Consider the following 20,239-nt stretch of genomic DNA (forward strand, 5'->3'; position numbering starts at 1 on the left):
AAATGCCGGTTACCAAGAGATGGTGGGGGTGGATAAGAGTGACAGTATCTAAGGGTACAAACTTGTAATAAGTAGCAAAAAAGTGGTAGAGATCTAATGCTCAGTAAAATGAATAGAGACAATAATACTGTACAATAATTATGTACTATGATAAATATCAGTACATCAGTAATCATGTTACAATATATAAATGTATCAAAGTAACACACTATATACCTTGGACTTTTGCACAATGTTACATGTCAAATTTATTTAAAAAAAGAAAAGAAAAGAAAATATTGGCTGCTATTTGGTAAACTCACAGTGTGTCCCGTGCACTGATGTAGGTGATTTATGTTCCCCTCAGGCTTCCATTACTATCCCCACTCTACAGATGAGAATGCCGAGGCTCAGGGAAGTTAAGAAACTACAGACCACACAGGGTAAAATTTGGAAGAGCCAGAGTCAAACCTAGCTCTGTTTCTTTGCACTCACCACACTGTTTTGTTTTTGTTTTTTTAAAGATTTTATTTATTTATTCGACAGAGATAGAGACAGCCAGTGAGAGAGGGAACACAAGCAGGGGGAGTGGGAGAGGAAGAAGCAGGCTCATAGCGGAGGAGCCTGATGTGGGGCTCGATCCCATAACGCCGGGATCACGCCCTGAGCCGAAGGCAGACGCTTAACCGCTGTGCCACCCAGGCGCCCCTCACCACACTGTTTTTAATAGTTTACCTCTGGGTATAATTTTACAGCTTAACAACTTTGTTGATACACAGAGAAGGCTTTCTAATATCATTAAAAGAAAGAAGCTACATTTTAGAAAAGTAAGTATAGTGCAAATAGGCATCACTCAAAGGTGGAAGTCCTGATGGTGCTTCGAATGAGAGAGATGAATGAGCTCTCACACATCTCACACCTAGACCAATTCATTCCCCACATCTCTCAGTGTTTTACTTTGAGTTCTGATAGCACCTTCACCAAATGGCTGGCACTTTTCTGCTTAATGCTCAGTGTAAGAGAAGTCAGCATCTTCTTTAATCCTTCTCATTATAATGTCTAGGCCACCTGTTATGCCACATAGTTCACAACCTGGTCCTGTATTCTTTTATCCCCTAGTTACTTTTAGGCTCCCCAGAATTCTGCTCTTAAGACCTATTAGCCAAGGCCTAGAATTCAATCCTTTTTTGTTTGCTTCTCCAAATCCTTGGCCCCAAAACAGTGCGTTATGTATAAAGGAGAACATGAGGCACACTTGTAAGGTTAAAAACCAAAGAAAACACCTTTTTCTCCAAATGATGCCAAGCAGGATACCAGATGCTTAGGCACCCAAGCGTTTGGCATCCCAGATGCCATTCATTTATGTAGTTTGGTTCTATTTACTGCCTAGGGCTGGATGCTACCTTCCGAGCTGCCAGGGAAGGCCACAGCAGGACAAGGGTTGGAAGATCTGAGCAGTTTACAGATTCATCCATATCATTCTTTATGACAGATTTATGGTCAAAAGTGTACAAATATATAAATCAAATCCTTCCTTCTGTAATTTTAGACTCTTCCTTTTAATTCTAGCTCAGGAAGAGAGAATAAAAAATACCAGTCTCCTTCTCCCCCCGCCCCCCAACTTCATTTCTTTCCTATGACAGTATTTCACTCATATATTCTTGCATTCAGGAAAGCAATATAGAAACAAAGATAAATGAGATTTAGGCCTGATCCTCTGAGAGCTAATAATCAGAGAAGGAAGGAGGCCTGTGCACCAAATATGACAGTATAATGAGGTGAGGGCCCTGCCTTTGGGCTTTAAAAGCAGTCCCTTTGACGGAGAATGGAAAACTCAATAGAGTGTGAGTCAGTATTACTGTTACCTCTAAGGGAAGGAAGTCCTATCCATTTGACCTGTCTTCAGGCACCATGCAGATGAATATTAGCAATGACTGTCATCACTGAATTAAACATTTTTTTATCTCTGGTACAGGCAGGGCTAGGACTAAGGTGAGGCAAGAGAAGTACCACATCAGGCATAAAATTTAAGGGGCACCAAAAAACTCTGTAATTAAGATAGTATTTAATGCAATGTTTTAGAAAATAATGCAAAAGAATTCATAATAAATAAAAGACAAGATCAGTTAGGTATTGATCTCAGGTACTATGGAATTACGGAGGGGTCCGAGGTTCTATCTTTTGTCCTTGAGTGGCATAGTTTAGTTGAGGTGCTCTAAAAAGGACGGGAAAAACAAGCAGAGTGCCTGTTTTATTTTCACTCTTTTGATTGCAGGCAAAAGATCTGACCTAAGCTCCGGTAAAGGAATACCGTCAGAGGTGGGAGTTGATTCTCATTACACATCTAATGTCATATGGGAGCCAGCAAAGAAATTCAATAGCATGAGCCCTAACGAGTCCCGTAATGAGTGAACACAGACTGTTTTCTAGAATCAAGGAACCTCTAGACACTTTAGCAACAAGATTTGGGAAGCTTTTCTGTGGTTCAGTGTAATTAATGGACACAGCCACAGCTATCGTCTACATGTCTGCGTCTGTCCTTCGTGCTACCAGCTGATAATTTCTTCTGCTGCTCCTTGATTCACATTCAGTGCAGAATCCAACTGGCCTACGCTTCCCCGCCCCACAACCTCCAGGCCCTATAGGTCGTGTTTGCAGAATCAGAGTCCCAATCCTGGTCTAAATAGCTTTGGCTGAGTACAGGACTGAATTGGATTGGAGTCCGTGGGACAATTGGGAAGAGGCACTTGCAGACACGCAGACAGGGTGGTGTTCCTTAGGAGGGGGTTTGCTGAAGCACCTCCCTCTGCACTATCATTGTGGCTTAGCAACTGAAAATGCCAAGGACATTGAACAAATAGCAAGTGCTAATGGAGTTCAGAGGAGAGAGGTCACCAAGGGCCAGGGTGTGCTAATTATATGCTGTAAGAGCCTGCAATTATAAACCTATAGATATGCAAATAAATGCTGAAGGCTGAACACTGGAGACTACAAAGCCATTTATCTATGGCCCCTGATAAGTGGACAGCAAAATAAATGATTTGTTTATAAATTCACTTAGAGATCACACTCATATCCCTAACTGTTTTCCCCCTTTCTGGGGGCATCTACAGAAAGAAGAGAGACAGGCGGTACCTCAGACTCGATTTCCATATTCATTACCTCCTGACCTAGGTGACTCTGGAGGTTCCTAAGAGGATAAACAGACTCTTTCAGTTTGTGACTGGCTGATTCATGCTGCCTCGAGTCATCTCCCCATGGCATTTCCTTACTGAATAAATGTGAAGTGATGGTGGCATCTGTTCCTGCCACCCAGATCCCAATGACAGCTCATAAATTGGCATTTCTCATCTGTGTGGCGGAGAGGTCGCAGAGAATGTCACTGCAGGGAAAGACTAAGAATGCCTACTGCTGGCATTAGGACTTCTGGAATTCATGTGTCTCTATGCCCTGAGTCCATGGGGTGACTCTGAGAGGACTGGCGGGGGGGGGGGGGGGGCGCTGCTGCCACCAGGCTTGCAGGTGCACGAAACCTGCCCCTCGAGAGGGGTGATCCATGAACACCAAGTACTTAAAGCCGGTAGTTTCCGACACTATTGGGGTTTCTATCCTTCTAGATAACTCGCGAGAATTAATGATGTCCTAAAATTTTAAATGGAGTTAGAAGATTCAGCATAACTTAGGGCTTCCTTGAAAGAGTCAGAAATCTTCTTTCATTGCTCTCAATGGAGACTAGTTTTAAAAAAATTCCATTTGTTCCAAGAAATATTTCTCCAGTACCTACTATATGCTGTTTCCAATGCTTAGACTGTAGCTTGTTGTAGTACTTACTGGATAGTGTACCATGGCCTATATGGTACATAATTCACTGTAGAATCCTAGGACCACAATGAACCTAGAAGGCAGAAATCTTCAAATATCAACTCCATTTTTATGCCACTTGGAAGGACATTCTCTCTGATATTTTTAATTTATTGTTTTGGTTGCAAGAGGACAACCAATATGTGAAAATCATAAGAAGGCTCTGTCAAGTTTGTCAAGTGTTTTGTTACGTTTTGGTGTTTTTCATCTACTCATCTTCTGAGATAGCAAGTGTTCTCACAATTAAGCTAGATTGGAAATGTCCACTAAGTAGTCAGTGACTGTGCAAAATAACTCGTAAATAAATACGGGGTGAAAGAGTGAACAATAGGTATAAATGAGCCTGCAGTATCAATAGCTGTATCTCTGCTTTGATCAGACTTTGAATCATGAGTAATTAAGCCTAGGCAAGGAATCAATCCACCGTGAAAAAATTCTGAAAGTGAATGTAGGCAAAAATATAAGGTCCTTCTTCTAAAATTCAGGTTATCTAAGTCTGCCCCCAGCACCAAATCTACTAAAACAAGTGAGTCATGAAATAATATTATGTCCATAAAATGAATCCAAAGGATATAGGTAAAGGTCTTAAGAGTTAAACACTGGACGATGTACAGGGCCTAATTTTTATTGTCTCTAATTTATTGTAGTATTCAGAGAGGAAGTTTTTTTCCTCTTCATTTCGTTGAGTACAATCCAAGTAGGATTTTTTCCTTAATATATGTATTAGCCAGATCTGAGTCTGATAATTTGTTTCAAAATACAGTTCTACTGAGGTAAAAGGACTAGGAGAAAATCAGTAACATCATTTTCTTGGTCTGTCAAGTGAAGAGCAGCCTGAGAAAATTAAATCAGCCCTCCTAGGCAGAAAGCACAATGTTAACTGAAATGACATCATCATGAGAATATTTTATGACCTAAAAGAAGTCATCAATTCCCTTATTCTTAAGCCCTGTGCTGGCAGTTTAAATCAGTTACCATTTTATATATATGATATTTTTTAATAAAGATGCAGTGGGTAGTCTAAACAGTCACAGGCTCTCAACAAAGCCAGAAAATAGTGTTCTTTATATTTTTCGGTGTATACCAAAGGTGTCAGATGGACCTCTAACATAATTAAATGTATTAGCCCCTTCTGGTAGGCCCTATCTGTAGTCATTTCTTTGTATTAGATTATCAGTCTTTCAATTTGCGGGAATCTGTTACTATTAAGTCCCATTTATAACAAACAAAAAAAATGACACTAGCATAAACATACTTCATCTCTCATAGAAGAAATCCAGAGGTAGAAATTCCAGAAGTGGCAATAGTATCACTCCTTATCATCAGTGACATAGTGACCATTTTGCTCCCCATCTATATTGTTTTTTTAATTCACAAGATTGCTTCATGGTCCAAGATGACCACTGAAGCTCCAGCCATTATATCCAGGTTCCAGGTAAGCAAAGGGAGGAAATGGGAAAGAGCAAAATCACAGGTATCCTAGCTAAGTCAGTTCCCCTTTAAGCAGCTATCAGAGGAGTCCCACAAAACCCTTCTGCTCCAATTACAATGGGCTGAACATTTTCAGTGGGCCACATCTACCTACACAGGAGACTGAGAAATAAAGTTTTACTACAGGAAAAGTGACTAGTGGAAAATTGGCTTTCTCTTAAAAAGAGAAAAAGGAGTAAATGGATGTTTGGGAGGCAATCCAGCTTTCTCTGCCATGGCGACTCAATCGTAGAGCAAAAAATGTGGAAAATAATATCAGGTCCTCTTGTGATAACTTATGCAGAAAAATTCCCATAGAGCTTGTACAGTCCTCCTCATATCTTATTTAATTGGTGGTTGTGTATCGCATTAATACAAAGCCCTTTTCAAGATGAGTTTTTGTGTGGATAACCCCATTTTCAGTGCAGACAAAACTGTGATCTCCCAAGCCAATTTTCTTTATCAGACTGGCATCATGGGTCTTTCTGTCTCCAAAACCATAAAAATATACATAAATCTTCCTAAAGCCAGGTATATTAACAAAGCAAAAACAGCCCCCCCAAAATCAAGAACAGTATCATATCTGACCGTTTTAAAAGATGTATTTCAGTGGATACCTGAAAGCATCTTTCCTTTTACATCACTTGACACAGTGTGAATTACTTATAAAAACTGATAGAAAACACTTGTTAAAAATGATCTTACAGCTGCCTTTTGGCAGCTAAGGGCTGCTGTTTGTCATTATGAATTGTGTGTATTCTGTATAACTGATAAACAGAAATTGACAAACTTACTCGGTTTTTCTGAAAATGAAGCACTGTGTGAACAAGAATATATGCTAGCTTCTGTAAAGAGGGGGGGAAATTGGCTATTTCATGGAAGAAACCTTAAAATTCTTCTTGTCAATGTTATTTTATTAGCCCCTGGGATAGAACTAGCCAGCTCCATTATAAAGCAGCTCATCTTACCACTGAGGTAGTTATTTAGATGAAAATAAGCCTCGGGGTTCCTCTTGTCCTCTCCTCAGCTCCTCTACTCTGTTGGAGAAAACAAACAGATCAAGGCCTCCCTTGCTGTGTTATGCAAGGGAAGAAACTAATTCTCTAGATAGTGTGTCTAAGCCATGACTGGCCCACAGAAATACTATAAATTAGGTAAAGTTTATTTTTAATGCTTTGCTTATCCTCTTTTCTCCCCTGCTCTGTTCAAGAAGCATTGGCATAAGACATCAGGGACCCCTTTGAGAGCTATAAAAACATGGACTCTGCCTTCGTGGAGTTCGCCACCTATACTTCCTGCACCTTTGCGCAGGGATATAGCCACCACTTGCTGCCCCTGATGTTTCGTGGACCCAAGGGGTGCTCTCTCCCTCACCTGGGTCTGGCCTTGTGGACATTGCCCTATTTACTGACCCTCTCCTTACCTTCCCACCCAGACTGACAGATAGTTCTTCCATTTGAATTTGGATCTTTCGTTTCTTACCTTAAATGGAAGATCCTGGTAGCAATTTCAGACCATGTGTTAAAAGAGCGGGGTACAAAGCTGTGAGATTTTTTTTTTTTAAATAACCAAGGACTTTGTAATATATGCATGTTTGGCAAAAGTTATAGCTGAAATTTATCTATCTTACTATGCATGTTTGTAACAACTAAAAGATGTTGCTATTTTAGATAATGTTTTAGTATCTCTAGATTAAGTCACTTAGTAGAAATTTTACTAAAGTACTTATCCTTTTGTTAGACAACTCTCTGAAACTAATTGTTGGGGGGCAATTTATAAATAAATATATAGAGGAATCACTGAGATCATATAATCAGTTAGACTTCTAGGTGAGGCCACCCCCCCCCAAAAATTGTGACATAAATGTGTGAAGTTTTATCAATTTATTTATTCATATGTGACTACAACAAATATTTATGGAATGTGGACTGACCCTAAGTGGTTAACAAAATAAATGTTGTTTCTGTCCTTATTAATTTATGGTGTAGTAAGAGTGATAATTATAAATTAAAACAAACAAGATCATTTCATGCTCAGAAAAAGTATTATGAACTATGGACAGGGTGCTGTGAAAAATAACAGGATGTCCTAGCTAATGGGGTCATGAAGGTCTCTATAAAGTTTATAATTAAGATGAGACGAAAGTTGAAAAAGGAGCCATGTCAGAGGATCCCAAAATTTGGCACTTCAGACAACATTATCCAAAAAGGTGTGGCATTTATAAGTTGACTATGACTCCACTGAGGTATCTGGCATATGAATTTTTATCATGCCCAACGTCAGCCAAAGTTCTCATTTCTACCCAGAGATGACTTTTCTTCGAGCCTCACAAAGCCTAAGGCATTGTTTGGGGTGTTTACTTTTCATATGGTGAAATGCTGCTAGTTGCACAGTCGTTGGGTGTGTTTGCTAACTGAGCGTCTCTCTCTCTTCCTCTTGTGTCACCAGGCCTCCGGAACCTGTTTACAGCACTGTGAACAAACTGTGTGATAAGCCTGCTTCTCCCAGGCACTATTCCCCTGTTGAGTGTGACAAAAGCTTCCTTCTCTCAGCTCCCTACCCCCACTACCACCTAGGCCTGCTCCCTGACTCTGAGATGACCAGGTACTGCATGCGCTTCCTCACTTCAGCTTCTCGAATTGCATGTGCTTCCACAAGGGTGAATGGGTAGAATCCACCTCTGCTCACTTCTCTAGAGCTTGACATCTTCCTCAGGGGAGAGATGTTCTGCTTCTTCAGTGCAATGGGAGAAATCAAGAACATTGCCTTTTTTTTCTTCCTAGTGTGATCACAGAGCACTCGGATGTGATCACGTGATTTTCCAAATGTTCTTGGTTCCCGTGCATTTTTAATAAGGTATTAATTATATTTTTCCAGAAGAATTAATTTTGGAACTTAATTAGCACTATTTCCCTCGTACAGAAGAATAAAAGAGCATGTACTCAGTATATTTTTGAATAATATTTAATAATCACTTACTATTCTCCAGGCATAACATAGTCAAAGGAGTAGGTACTATTATTGCCATTTAATATTTTAATGAAAATATTAAATTAATACCACTACTTTGTTGACTCCTTAAGGTATTAAACAACTTGCCCAAAACTACAAAATTAGCTGGTTCTATCTAACTACAAAGAATTTTAACCTTTATGGCATGTTATCATGGTAGCTTTTTACCGTGTTCTCTTTATTTAGTTATTCCCATTTTATATAAGAAAACAAGGGTTCAAAGAAGTTAAGGCATTGCCCTCGGTATGATATTGCCAATAAATGCCGAGTTTAGATTTGACTTAGAATGTTTTGAGTCTTTCCACAACTTTGTAAACAAATCATTCTAAGGCTAAAGGTTGGATATAATTCTGCATCAGTATTCTAAAGTAAATATACGCTAAATAATAAAACCTCATCTTTACATATAACAAAAGTCACAGAGAGAGGAGAGTAATAAAAGGAGAATCTAGGGTTCTATAAGGTAGTTCCCATTCCGTTTAAACCTCAATCATGATGTTCCTACATATAATGAGGTATTTATCTGGTTGTTTTCAGATAGAATACCTTCATATGTTTTCATAATACTGTTAAGATCAAGAAAATAAAAATTTTTAAATGATTCAAGGTGAAAATGGATATATCAAGAGGGTCTCCTTAGAACATCATCTCTGGTTTTTTTTACATTTTCAGAAAAAAAGTTAAATGTCAATTATTGGCCTTTCTAGAGGAGTTAAATAACAAATTTTAATTATACATAACATTTCTAGAAATACATGAGAAAACATATTTTTGGCCATGTAATCAGCTGGGGCATTTTCACTAATTTGCAACAATTAAAGCCTAATAGCATTTTAGAATGCTTCATAAATATTAATTAAATTTTCTTATATTTTTAACAAATCATAAAAATGACTTCTTGATACAGCAGACTATTCAATTTTGAAGCTAAGAAGGCAAAGTTACCATAGCCATAGGGAAGCAGAATGTGCACACACACCTACAATAATGACTTCCTGGGATTTAGGCATCTAAAATCAGCTATGCAAAGTCCACTAACACTTACTGAGCTCTCCTCTGTGCCAGGCATTTTGTTAAGTACTTCTTATGAATTATACCTTGTAACCCTGACAGTCACCTTATGAAATAGATGTTATAAGTGTCTTCATTTTACAAGTAAGGAAACTGAGGTTTAGAAGTTACCTGACATGCCCCAGATTACCCACTAATAAATGGCAGGGCTGGGATTCAAACCCAGGGGACCATCAGCACCTGCATCAGCATAGGCGTGATGGCAGAGATGTCTTTGCTTGCCAGAAAAATTCTCCACCCATTTCATTTTTTCTCTGCTTTCTCTGTTTTTATCCTACCTTCCCATCTCCCTTCTGGTTCAGTGTCAATAACCCATGCTCTTTTTTGATGAGCCTAAAAGTCACATTCTTTGCATCCTACTGGACATTTTAATGCATCCCTCTCTTAAAACTCACCAATAAGCAGATGGTAGAATTTACCTGTTATGTGGATTTACCAGATACAGTTCTTTTGCAGTTTGCTTTCTGTAATTTGTATTATGAAGACCATGGGGTTTCTTTTTTGTTGTTGTTGTTTTTCCCAAATTAAAAAAAAATTATGGTGTAATGTTGAATATGTCTGTTTCCAATTATATACCTTCAGCCATCCTGATATGCCCCAGTCTCCAACCCTCACCCTCCATCACCCCTTTGGGAATTCTATTTTCTAGTCTAATTCTGTCCCCTTCCTTTTCCCCTTCTTTCTTTCTTTTTTTTTTTACCCTATTTTATCCCTCATTTCAAAAAAAAAGTCACATATACACATATACATACACACATATATACCGATTTTAGTGACATTGTCACCAATACACTGATACTCAAATTCTTGATTTAACCCCACTTTTCTCCTCTTCCACACTTTCCCAACTCAATAAATGGCACATTCATCTACCTCATTGCTCAAACCAAAACTTGAGAATCATACCTAACACCTGTTCTCCCTCACACCCATCATTCAGTCTGTCTTCAAGCCCTATTGATTCTACCTCCGAAATGGATCTCCAGTTTATTCATGCCCCTCTACTTTTACTTCTAGCACTTGAACCCAAGCCTCAATTATCTCCCACCTACAGTAGCCTCCTAATTGGTCTCACCACTTCCATTGTTGTCCTCCTGATTTGTTCTCAGTGCAGCCAAGGTGATCTGTTAAAAATACAGATCACATCTCTTTCTCTTCTTTTGCATTAGTCTAAAATGCAAAGCCACTAATAGATCATCCCAGCTATGCATGACCTAGCCCTGCCTGCCTCTCAGACACCTCATTTCACTCCTCCCTTTGCTGATCACACTATTCACATTCACAAAATGCACTAAATCCCTTCCTATTTCAAATGCTTCACACATGCTCTTTCCCCAAACTGAAAAGCTCTTACTACACTTTGCCTGGTTAACTTCTGGTCATCTTAGATGGAAGCTTAAATTGCACTTCCTCAGAGAAGCTCCCTGAAAGAAAATCTGGCCCCCTATTATATTGTCTCTCTCTCTCTCTCTCTTTTTTTTCCGTAAGACTCAAGCGATTTATAATTTTACATTTATTTATATGATTTTAAAACCAAATGCCTGTCTCATACTGGATGCTGTAAGCTCACCAGGTGGAATTGTGTCTGTTCTGTGCACTGCTGAACCCCTAACACTTAACACAGTGTCTGGCACAACAGCAGCTCAAAACTCTTGAGTGACTGAATAAACATGGAAATGAGATCTGCAGACAAGCAGACAGATCCCTGTTTGGGAACACACGATGGCTAAAGCTGTGCTTTACTCGGGTCTTATGGGTACATGAAACAACCCCATGAGTGAATGAATCTGTGCATTGAAACAAAGAAGAGCAGACTAGAGCTCACTTTCACTGTCAAGTACTACACTTTCACCTTAAATTATCTCAATGGTCAGTACATTATCATTTCATTAGATAACTGCCTGTTCTTCATGAAAACTGAGTAATTCCTTTCAGAAATTATTTACTTAGTCTGCAATGGAAAATACCACTCTGAGCAGATGTGTCTTGAAATGCAGCCAATAGATAATTCAAAGGAAAAGTTCAAAGGTTCTAGTTCCATTTATGACACCATCACTTGCTTTTTCCACTGTGACCTTAAATAACCTATAAAACATCAGAGGTACAGGAAAACTTAGAATTAGATGGACAAGCCCTTACTCAACTCTAAAATGATGAGGAACTCAAGCCACTGTCTTCATGAGTGTAATGTTTACTTCTACTTATGATAAAACAAAAGTATTGGGGATCTTCTGCCCTCAAAACAATATTACAAGAATATATCTTTCATTTCATCCAACCAAGATTTATCCAGCACTGACAAAGTGCAAGTTACCACACTAGGGAAACTTTTTACAAAGGTGTAAGCGGAAAAAGCCAATCAAAAGGATGGAAAAAAATACCTCACCTTTAAGTTGCAATATGTGATTACATATATCATATAATACATATGATTATATATTATATAATACATATGATATTATATATAATAAATTATATATATACACATATATAAAATCTTGTGTGTGTGTGTGTATATATATATATATATATATATATGTGTGTGTATATATATATACACATTTTTTTTTAGGACACTAGAGAATTTCCCCCAGTGTATTTCAGAAGCATGCACCTACTGATATGACAGTTACTGTCTCAGATTAGAATATGAGCTAGCTCTGTGAAAGTTAGCACGTGAAACCACCTTTATATGTGCACCAGCTTAATCCCAATCAGCATTCAGAGGAATGGAAGCCAGTCAGCAGAAGCAAGGAGAGCCAATCGTCTCTATTCTGTGCATTTCAATCAGAATACCCAAATTTTCAGCATTTTGATTTGATAGCAAACATCCAAGAGTGAATTAATTGTATACACAATTACTTCTGTTATATCATCCAGAAGAAAACAGAGTTGAAAGTTTTTCTTAGGAAAGATCTTTAAATTATTTGGCAAAGTGCCAGCTCCTAAGGCTGCAGATTGTATTTAGAGTAATTGACTTTTCAGAACTTATGGAAAGCAAGAAATGGGCAGATCCTGGAATCAAACTAAAATTTGGAGCTCTGTGAATCAAAAATGGGATTGCTGTGGGGCTTCTGCTTATCCAGTACATCTTTCTCTTCAAAAAAAAATGGTTTTGATGTTGTAATTGGTTTTTCTACTTTGGGGAGAATGGTAAGTTATTCAGGTTTTGCTGTTCCTAGGGCTAAAAGAATAATATTTTTGTCTACTTTCTCAACACGTATGGCACGTTTTCATTCGTCCTTTTACACAGGTCGTCCTAATTATTGTTATTTGGTAATTGATAAACAGAGACTGAGATAAACCAGCTGAAGACTAAAGTATGTTGGCAAATTTGGGGTAGGAAACGGACTCTGAGGCATTATAGGATCATAAAACATCTTTACTCATTGCAGAGTATTTTTACTCATGGGATTTCTACTGGATTCCAGGCATTATCCTGGATGCTGGGGATTCAAAGGTGAATAAGATACCACCCATCCTTTCCTTAAACAGTTCAAAGACATGTAAATGAAGAAGTCATTACTGTGCATTGTGGTGTATAAACGGTAAAGGCTCTCCATTTCTCTAGTGTACCTAATCTCAAGGTAACTAAAACCAGAGGAGCATAAGGTAGCAATAGAATCAAGCCTGATGTTAGATGTCCCTTCTACAGAAGGGGAGCATCTACACAGGAGTGTTCTCCATTCACACCTTGTTTCATCAATTCCTAATATTTGTAAGAAGTTATTTATGGGAAACTTACAATTACCTTCTCACAGGTCCATCTGCTAGTCTAGCTTCTAACTACTCTCTACAGAGCTTGGAATTCATGTATAATTCACTCCCTTTGTAGAAGTCATAAACCTGGCTGCCTCAAGCCATTCCCAGCTTTGGAACATAGAGCAAGATCTTTATCTCACAAGACCTCAGCCATATGTCACAGTGGCCTATTTTTGGCAAGCTCTTGCTCCTTTAAAAACAATAGAAAATTTATGTGGGCCTTTAATGTTTTAACTGTCTCAAAGTCTGCAAATCCAAAATCAGATATAACTTCTAGACATAATAATGTTATAATAGAAGTACACGTGAGTCTCTAAAGGTTTTTCTTAAAGTTTTCAAAAAAGAGACTGAGCTCCTCAGTCAGTGAGGGAAGAAGTGTGATGGAAGTCAAAGAAGTGTAGCGCAGAGTTAAGCCCCACAGTGTGTGAAAGCGTAGTACACTCGGAGTCACAGCATTTCCATGTGGCTAAGGGTTATTGGGTGGCTGATGAAGTTGGAATCACAGGCTGTTGCAGATCATAGGGGACCCTACTTGCCAAGCAGAAGATTTTGGACTTTATCCTGAAAGCAGTGAGGAGCTGTTGAAGAGGTTTCAAGCTGAGCAAAGACATAATTTGATTTGTGTTTTTAGAAAGATCACTCAGTCAGCTGTGTAGAAACAGTTTAAAGGCAGGGAGACCAGTTAGCAAATCTAGTACAGCTGAAATAATGAAGAACTGAACTGAAGCTGTAGAGATAGACATAACTGGATTCAGAATTATTTATCAAATGAAATGGGTGGTACTTAGCAAATGTTTCAAGGGCAAGAATTTTCTGGCTTGGGTTTTTCACCAGCTGATTACATCACCTCCTCTGACAGTGAGCTTTCTCGTCCACACTAAATGCATTTTTTTTCACAATAAATGTATTTAAACATAACACACTATAGAAGGAAACTCAACAGAAGGCAAAGTATACTACGAGGTCTCTTCTTTGAGGTGGTGGCAACCTGATGTCATTGAGGAGCTGGGGATTATGTCCACACTGTCTAGGTTTGAGGCCTTCCTTTGGCCATATACTAAGCACTTGGATTTAGCTAACTCTGTCTTTCTCAGAGCCTTGATTCACTCATCAGAAAAGGGGAAAAATAGTCCTCGTGCTCTTCTCTTCATAGGATTATTGTGAAGATCAAGGGAAATGGAGCAAATGAATTTTTATCTAGGCACTATCCACTTTAGTCATTATTAATTGCTTCCATATGCTCATTCTACTTTAAAGCCTTGAGCTCATGTATATTTATTTTTAGTGCTATCACAAATCAGGTGAAAAATATTTGTCAGCCTAGGTAAATCCCCTGAGACCATAAGAAAGCTCTCGATGCTGATCCTATCATTCTTAGCAGCAGTCCTTCTTGTCACCATAGGCAAATTCGCATATTTCTCCTTTTATTAAAACATGTATAGGCTCCCTGTAAAACGTGGCATATGTCCTAAGCTATGTGACTTCACACTAAGATAATTTTCTTTTTTATCTACTAATGTCCCAGTATTTCTATCCTGCATGTGCCTTTTTAGGAATGTAGACAAAATAACAGCGACTCTCTGAAACACAGATTAGTAGCTAGACACTTCACAAATACACCTTATTGTTTCTAAGAATCTCAACAACCTTGCAAGATGTGGGTTTTGATCTCGCACGTGGCGGGGCCAGGACTCTAATCAGGCACGCCCACACCCACGCTTCCGCTCCTGCGGAGCCTTAAACCTACGCCCCACTCCCACCCCCACCCCCGCGCGTGCGCGTGCGCACCACGTCCTCTCAGTCCTCCGCATAGTCCGTCCGCTTTGCCGCCAATCTGTGGAGCCTGAAGAAGAATTTAAGGCCCGTTCGCACAATTTAATCTGGGAAATAGCACCATTAGGAAAAAAGAAAGATACTTAAGAAATCATTGACCTTCTTATGCCCTTAAAAGGCTGATAAAATCTTAAAGAATTCTTAATTTCATTTTTAATTAAAACCTGGAGAGGAAACCCTCTGGGGCATGGTACCTAAGGCCCAACCCCTTCCCTCTTTATGCCCCAGCTTCTTCAAAGGCTTTCGCTGGCTGTTTGAAGTAGGTGATCACTAAACCCAATTTGAATTAAGGAAAATAAGGAGAGATTAATTGAGTCCCACAAAGTCACAGAAGCTACTCTTGCCACATTATGTTTTATAGCTTCTTTCCACAAAGTGATACATATGCAAGGGTTCACAGTGAAAAAAGCACCACTTGCTTTGACATTAAAGCGTTCTATACATAGATACTTTTGAAAAAACATACCCCAATTATTATTGCCCTTCACTCTTTTTTTTATTATGATTATTAGGGAGGAAATGTTCTTTCATTAAGAATTCAAAACCATTTTTTTAAAGCCCATTTAAAATTATATTCTAAGCGTAAAGGAGGAAGGAAGGCAGAGAGCTCACCCTGTTCTGAAAGCTCTCATTTACCCTTCATGACACACCCGGTCGGTTGAGAGTAGGAGACTGGGAATACTGGAAAATGAACCCAGATTGGTCCAATTCCAAAATTCATATTCTGTGATATTCAAATAACTCTGTAATGAAACAACCTAATTTGCTTAAAAGAAAAAAAGCCTGATTATTTATCTGAATGTTATGAATATTTCCCCTTAGCTTTAGTATATATTTTTTGTGTTTTGGGAGCAATCTTTATATTGACTTTAGTAACCATTATATTACTGAGTAGCAATAAGAGATTGAAGAATAAGCATAATTTCAAAAGCAGTCCTCTCTGGAGGGAAAGTAGCTGTGAGAAAATGCTATGCAAAATCACTATAGCAACAGATTATAGGAACTCAGAAAGAATCAAGACAGTAACATTAAGCCATAACACCCACAGCATAGATGTTAATTAAAACCACTAACATGTAGTGAGTGCTTTTATGTGCTAGACACTGTTCCAAACTTTTATATGTACTAACTCATTTTATCCTTATAAGAACCTATGATGTAGGTGTGATTATTCCAATTTTATAGAAAAATTATGGTACATATTTTAACAAATGGAAACAATGAGATGAGATGGTGGAAATTGAGCATATTCTGGATTTATATACTTAGAATATTAATTTTATTAGATAAGACTTTTTGTTTATCTCATTTACTCTTGTATTCCCTGTGCCAAAAACGGTTCCTTGCATGTAGAACTAATAGTAATAGTGGTGATGATGATGATGATGAAGGAAACAATCACTATTATTTATATAATCTTACTACCCACCAGGATGCACTTTATACAGATTAGCTCCTTAATCCCCACAGCAATACTGCAAGGCATGTGTTACTAAATCCCCATTTTGCAAGTGAAGAAACTTGGTCTAGAGTGATTGAGTGACTTAAGATCACACAGTTAGGATTTGAATCTAAGCAGATTGGCACCAGAATCAAGGCTTAGAAATGTACTCAATAAATATTTATTGAATGTTGTTCTCATCACACATAATATTCCTCAAATATTAAATTCTGAGAAAAAAAGCGCACCTCATTTAACTATAGTCAGATTTCAATAGATTCTGTTTAAGAAAAAAGGAAACCATTAAATAGAGTCAAATTTCAATAGATAGAGAAGTAGATAGGTAGATGAGTATATGGTTAAGAATGTGGGCTGTCGAATCAGAGTGTTAGGGCTTGCATCCTGCCTCCTTCTCTTCCTGCTTGTGCAAACTGGAGCAAAGGACAACCCCTCTGAGCTTATGTTATNGGCTTGCATCCTGCCTCCTTCTCTTCCTGCTTGTGCAAACTGGAGCAAAGGACAACCCCTCTGAGCTTATGTATCCTCATCTATGTAATAACAATAACTGTAGTATCCTTCTCATGGGGTTGCTATAAAGATTTAATGAGGTTACATGTAAATTGCTAAAGGCAATGCCTGATAACTATGAAGCGCCCTATAGCGTTACTATCGTTACATGTGTGTATATATTAACCACATAAACATATTATGTGACACTAAATAGATATCTCAGGCTGAAGGGAGAATGAATTCCTCTTAAAAGGCTGTTCTCATTTGAAGACTGATGAGAATGAATTCCTCTTAAAAGGCTGTTCTCATTTGAAGACTGATGGTGAATAGCGTGAATTATAAAGGGAGATGAATTTTAGGATTGGCAGCATGGGAGGAGGGGCTGTGCAAGACTACCTATATATATATAGGGATCTAAGTATTTTAGAATGCAGAATTTTGTTTTGATTAAGGGATCAAAATTTGCCCCTCAGAGCAGAGAAAGTAAGTCTTCCATTTCAACTCTTTAATTCAGTTTTGTAGACCTTAAGCTCATGTGAAGTTTAAAGGATCTCTTGAACAGGGTATTTTAAGTCAGCAGGGATGTGTGTTCCAAGCTGAATACTAAAACCTAAAATCACTTTCCTCCAGAGAAAATGAATGCATTCGAGGGTAAAGAGGAATTTTATGGTTTGCTTTAAAAGGGGGGAGGATATATGGAGCCTCTCTAATCAAGCCAGAGCTTTTGTCCAAATTTTAAAAAATCTCCCCTTCTGGAGAAAGGACAAAATGTTCTGGGGCCCAAATGTGACATGATATACCTGAACGAACTGACCAACAGAAGGGATTGGCCTAGACTGAGGATAGGGATGGGGCTAAGAAATGAGAATCTTATTGCTCTTTGATACTTCTGTCTCTCTCAAATTCATTCTAATGTTCTGCTTCCTTTCTTATGCCTCTAGCATAATTACAAGGATCTCATCCTGTCCTATCTTTATATGTCCCAGATGAGGAAAATGTTACTCACACTACAAATATGTATTAAATGCCTATTATACGGTTGATATTTCTGGGGATAGACAGTCCAGACATAGTCACACCTTACTCTCAGGAGGTGTAGGGACCACTGGGCCGAGAGGGTTTCTTTGTGGGTATAACTGACAGCTGCTAATAATGCTTTAAGAAAAAAAAAAAGCCTAGGAATTTATTTTGGATTGCACTTTTCAAATATATGTGAATTTTACTTTGCCTTGGGCCTTATTTGTTTTGGAGCCATCCTGATTTCTCCTAGATACCATACATATAGGTTTGTATTCACAAGTTTTCAGTCATTCAGATCTTTTTCATGTGAAATCTGAAGGTTAAGCGACAGTCCTTATTTCCTTCCAGCTTTCCCCACTCCCATATGATAGCTTACTTGATAAGTTCTTACTGTATTGCTATCACTGGACTCTGTGTTCCTTGTAGGTAGGCCTTAGGCTGCATTGGAAGGGGCTCTGAGAAAAAAAAAAAAAAAAAGAAAAAGAAAAAGAAAAAAGTCTGACCAGATTCCCACCACTACAATTGCCAGAATTCTGAGACTCTCCTTCCCTTCTTTGCACAACCTTTTGGTGGCTCCTAAGTTGTTCTGGACAACCATTTCCATAGTTTCACAGTACAACATTTTCCCATTGTTTCCCCTTAGGACACCCTCCACTTTAAACAAATTAAGTCTCTAACCCTTAAAATGATGTTATGTCAGATGTATATCTCCATTTCCACCATTGTCCACATTAGCACTTTCTGCCTAGGCCAGACTTGGAGAAGCTGGGTAGTGTCTGGCAGGGACTGTTGCCATTGCTGTTTCTGCTCCTGTCTTCCATAGCAACTCCTTTCCTGTCCCACCAGATTCCCTGCCCTGATTCGCATATTGGAGCCTTTTCTTCTGGGATCCTTGTTGCCCATAAAAACAACCTCTAAGCCAGACTCTCTCCAGCAGAGAAACAAAAAAGACAGACTTTTCTTGGTTGATGAGCATTAATACTCAGTTTCTGGAGCACCAAACCTTTTTCAGAAGATGATCTACTTTTTAAAACCCCAAAGTTAAAAAAAAAATTATAACAGGAGGGATGGGGATAATGCCTGGAAAATCAGGAAAGGGGAAGAGGTGGGTGCCTTTTCCATTGATGCTTCAGGTGCCTGCTGGCATCTAATTGGTCAAGGCTTCCTTAAACTTCTGCTCAGAGACCTCCTGTAAGTCACAGCTCCACATTACTAATTGTCTTTCCAGAGTCCTCATCGAAGCATATAGCATTGGTTTCTTTTCTCCCTTTTCTCTAAACTATCTTTTAGTATATCCCATGCCCTTGATACACCCCTCGATAAGACCTCTCTCATGGAGTATCAAGTGGTCCTAGCTGTTTCCCTGGGTCAACGAGTGGAAATCCATATATGCTCAAGACTCAGGATCTTTCTAACCCCACATCTGCCCTCTCAAGTTGTTGGAGTCTTCAGACCCTTCCTTTCTTCTTGCTAGGTCCAAAGTCAGCTACAAAAATAACCTTGCAAATGCTCTTTCATTCTTCTTTATGTACTTCCATCCCATCATGGGCAGGGGAATAATGACTCTCAAGAGCAGTCCAAGTCAATTCACAAATTTCCCTCTAGTAATAACTTTCTGTAACCAGAAAACAAGGTGCCTCTCCATCACCTCCTTTGGGTAAGAACCATATTGTATGCTGTCCACATGACACATGAGCACATCGTCAGCATTGATGAAATGACAAGTGGTAGGTGTCCACCTAGAACAGTGGCTCATTTCTCAAAGGGGGAATTTACATTTAATGAAAGCTCTCCTCCAGCCTGAAGGCATTGCATGGAAGAGTCAGTAGTTGGAGAAGAATCCTTCTCTCTGGATCATATTTCACCTTTATTCTTTTAGGAGAAGGCGATACATGCATTTTTGGTGGGTTTTTTTTTTTTCTGAGATTTCTGAGTTAGGCCACAGAAACAGATTTTCTGTTGTGCCCTGAGCAAGGTAATGTCTACTTTTTGTTAAAGTCTGTTTCATTTGTACTCTACATATGTCAATTCCAGATGCTCTTGAGAAGTCACATCATATGCAGATTCCTCAAACATGTCTCAGAGGGGTTGAATCATTGAAATGTGCGCTGCTAGACTTTCAGAAATGGGATCAAGGTCCATAGTAAGCAAACCTCTCAGCAACTCTGACTGACCCTGTGAAAGGTAGTAAAACAAAAATCAATTCAACAAACTTAGAAGATGGAAAAGGAACAGATTAAGACTTGCAAAAGGACTTTATTTTCAGCACCAGTCACTCTG

General features: G+C 38.7%; 1 protein-coding gene across 18 annotated transcripts in view; it reads left to right on the forward strand.

Annotated features, from left to right (window-relative positions):
* DLG2 (discs large MAGUK scaffold protein 2) overlaps window positions 1-20,239 on the forward strand; it is a 1,964,683-nt gene that overhangs the window by 1,540,137 nt on the left and 404,307 nt on the right. For 14 of the 18 annotated variants that reach the window (XM_034666214.1, XM_034666215.1, XM_034666217.1 and 11 more), the window contains one exon: window positions 7,759-7,914. The exons of the other annotated variants lie outside the window; for them this stretch is intronic. In XM_034666214.1, coding sequence (XP_034522105.1) covers window positions 7,759-7,914 — 156 coding nt within the window. The remainder of the gene's footprint in view (window positions 1-7,758; window positions 7,915-20,239) is intronic. 18 annotated transcript variants of the gene reach the window in all.

This window comes from Ailuropoda melanoleuca, chromosome 8 (genome assembly GCF_002007445.2).
Source record: "Ailuropoda melanoleuca isolate Jingjing chromosome 8, ASM200744v2, whole genome shotgun sequence".
Taxonomy (NCBI): Eukaryota; Metazoa; Chordata; class Mammalia; order Carnivora; family Ursidae; genus Ailuropoda; species Ailuropoda melanoleuca.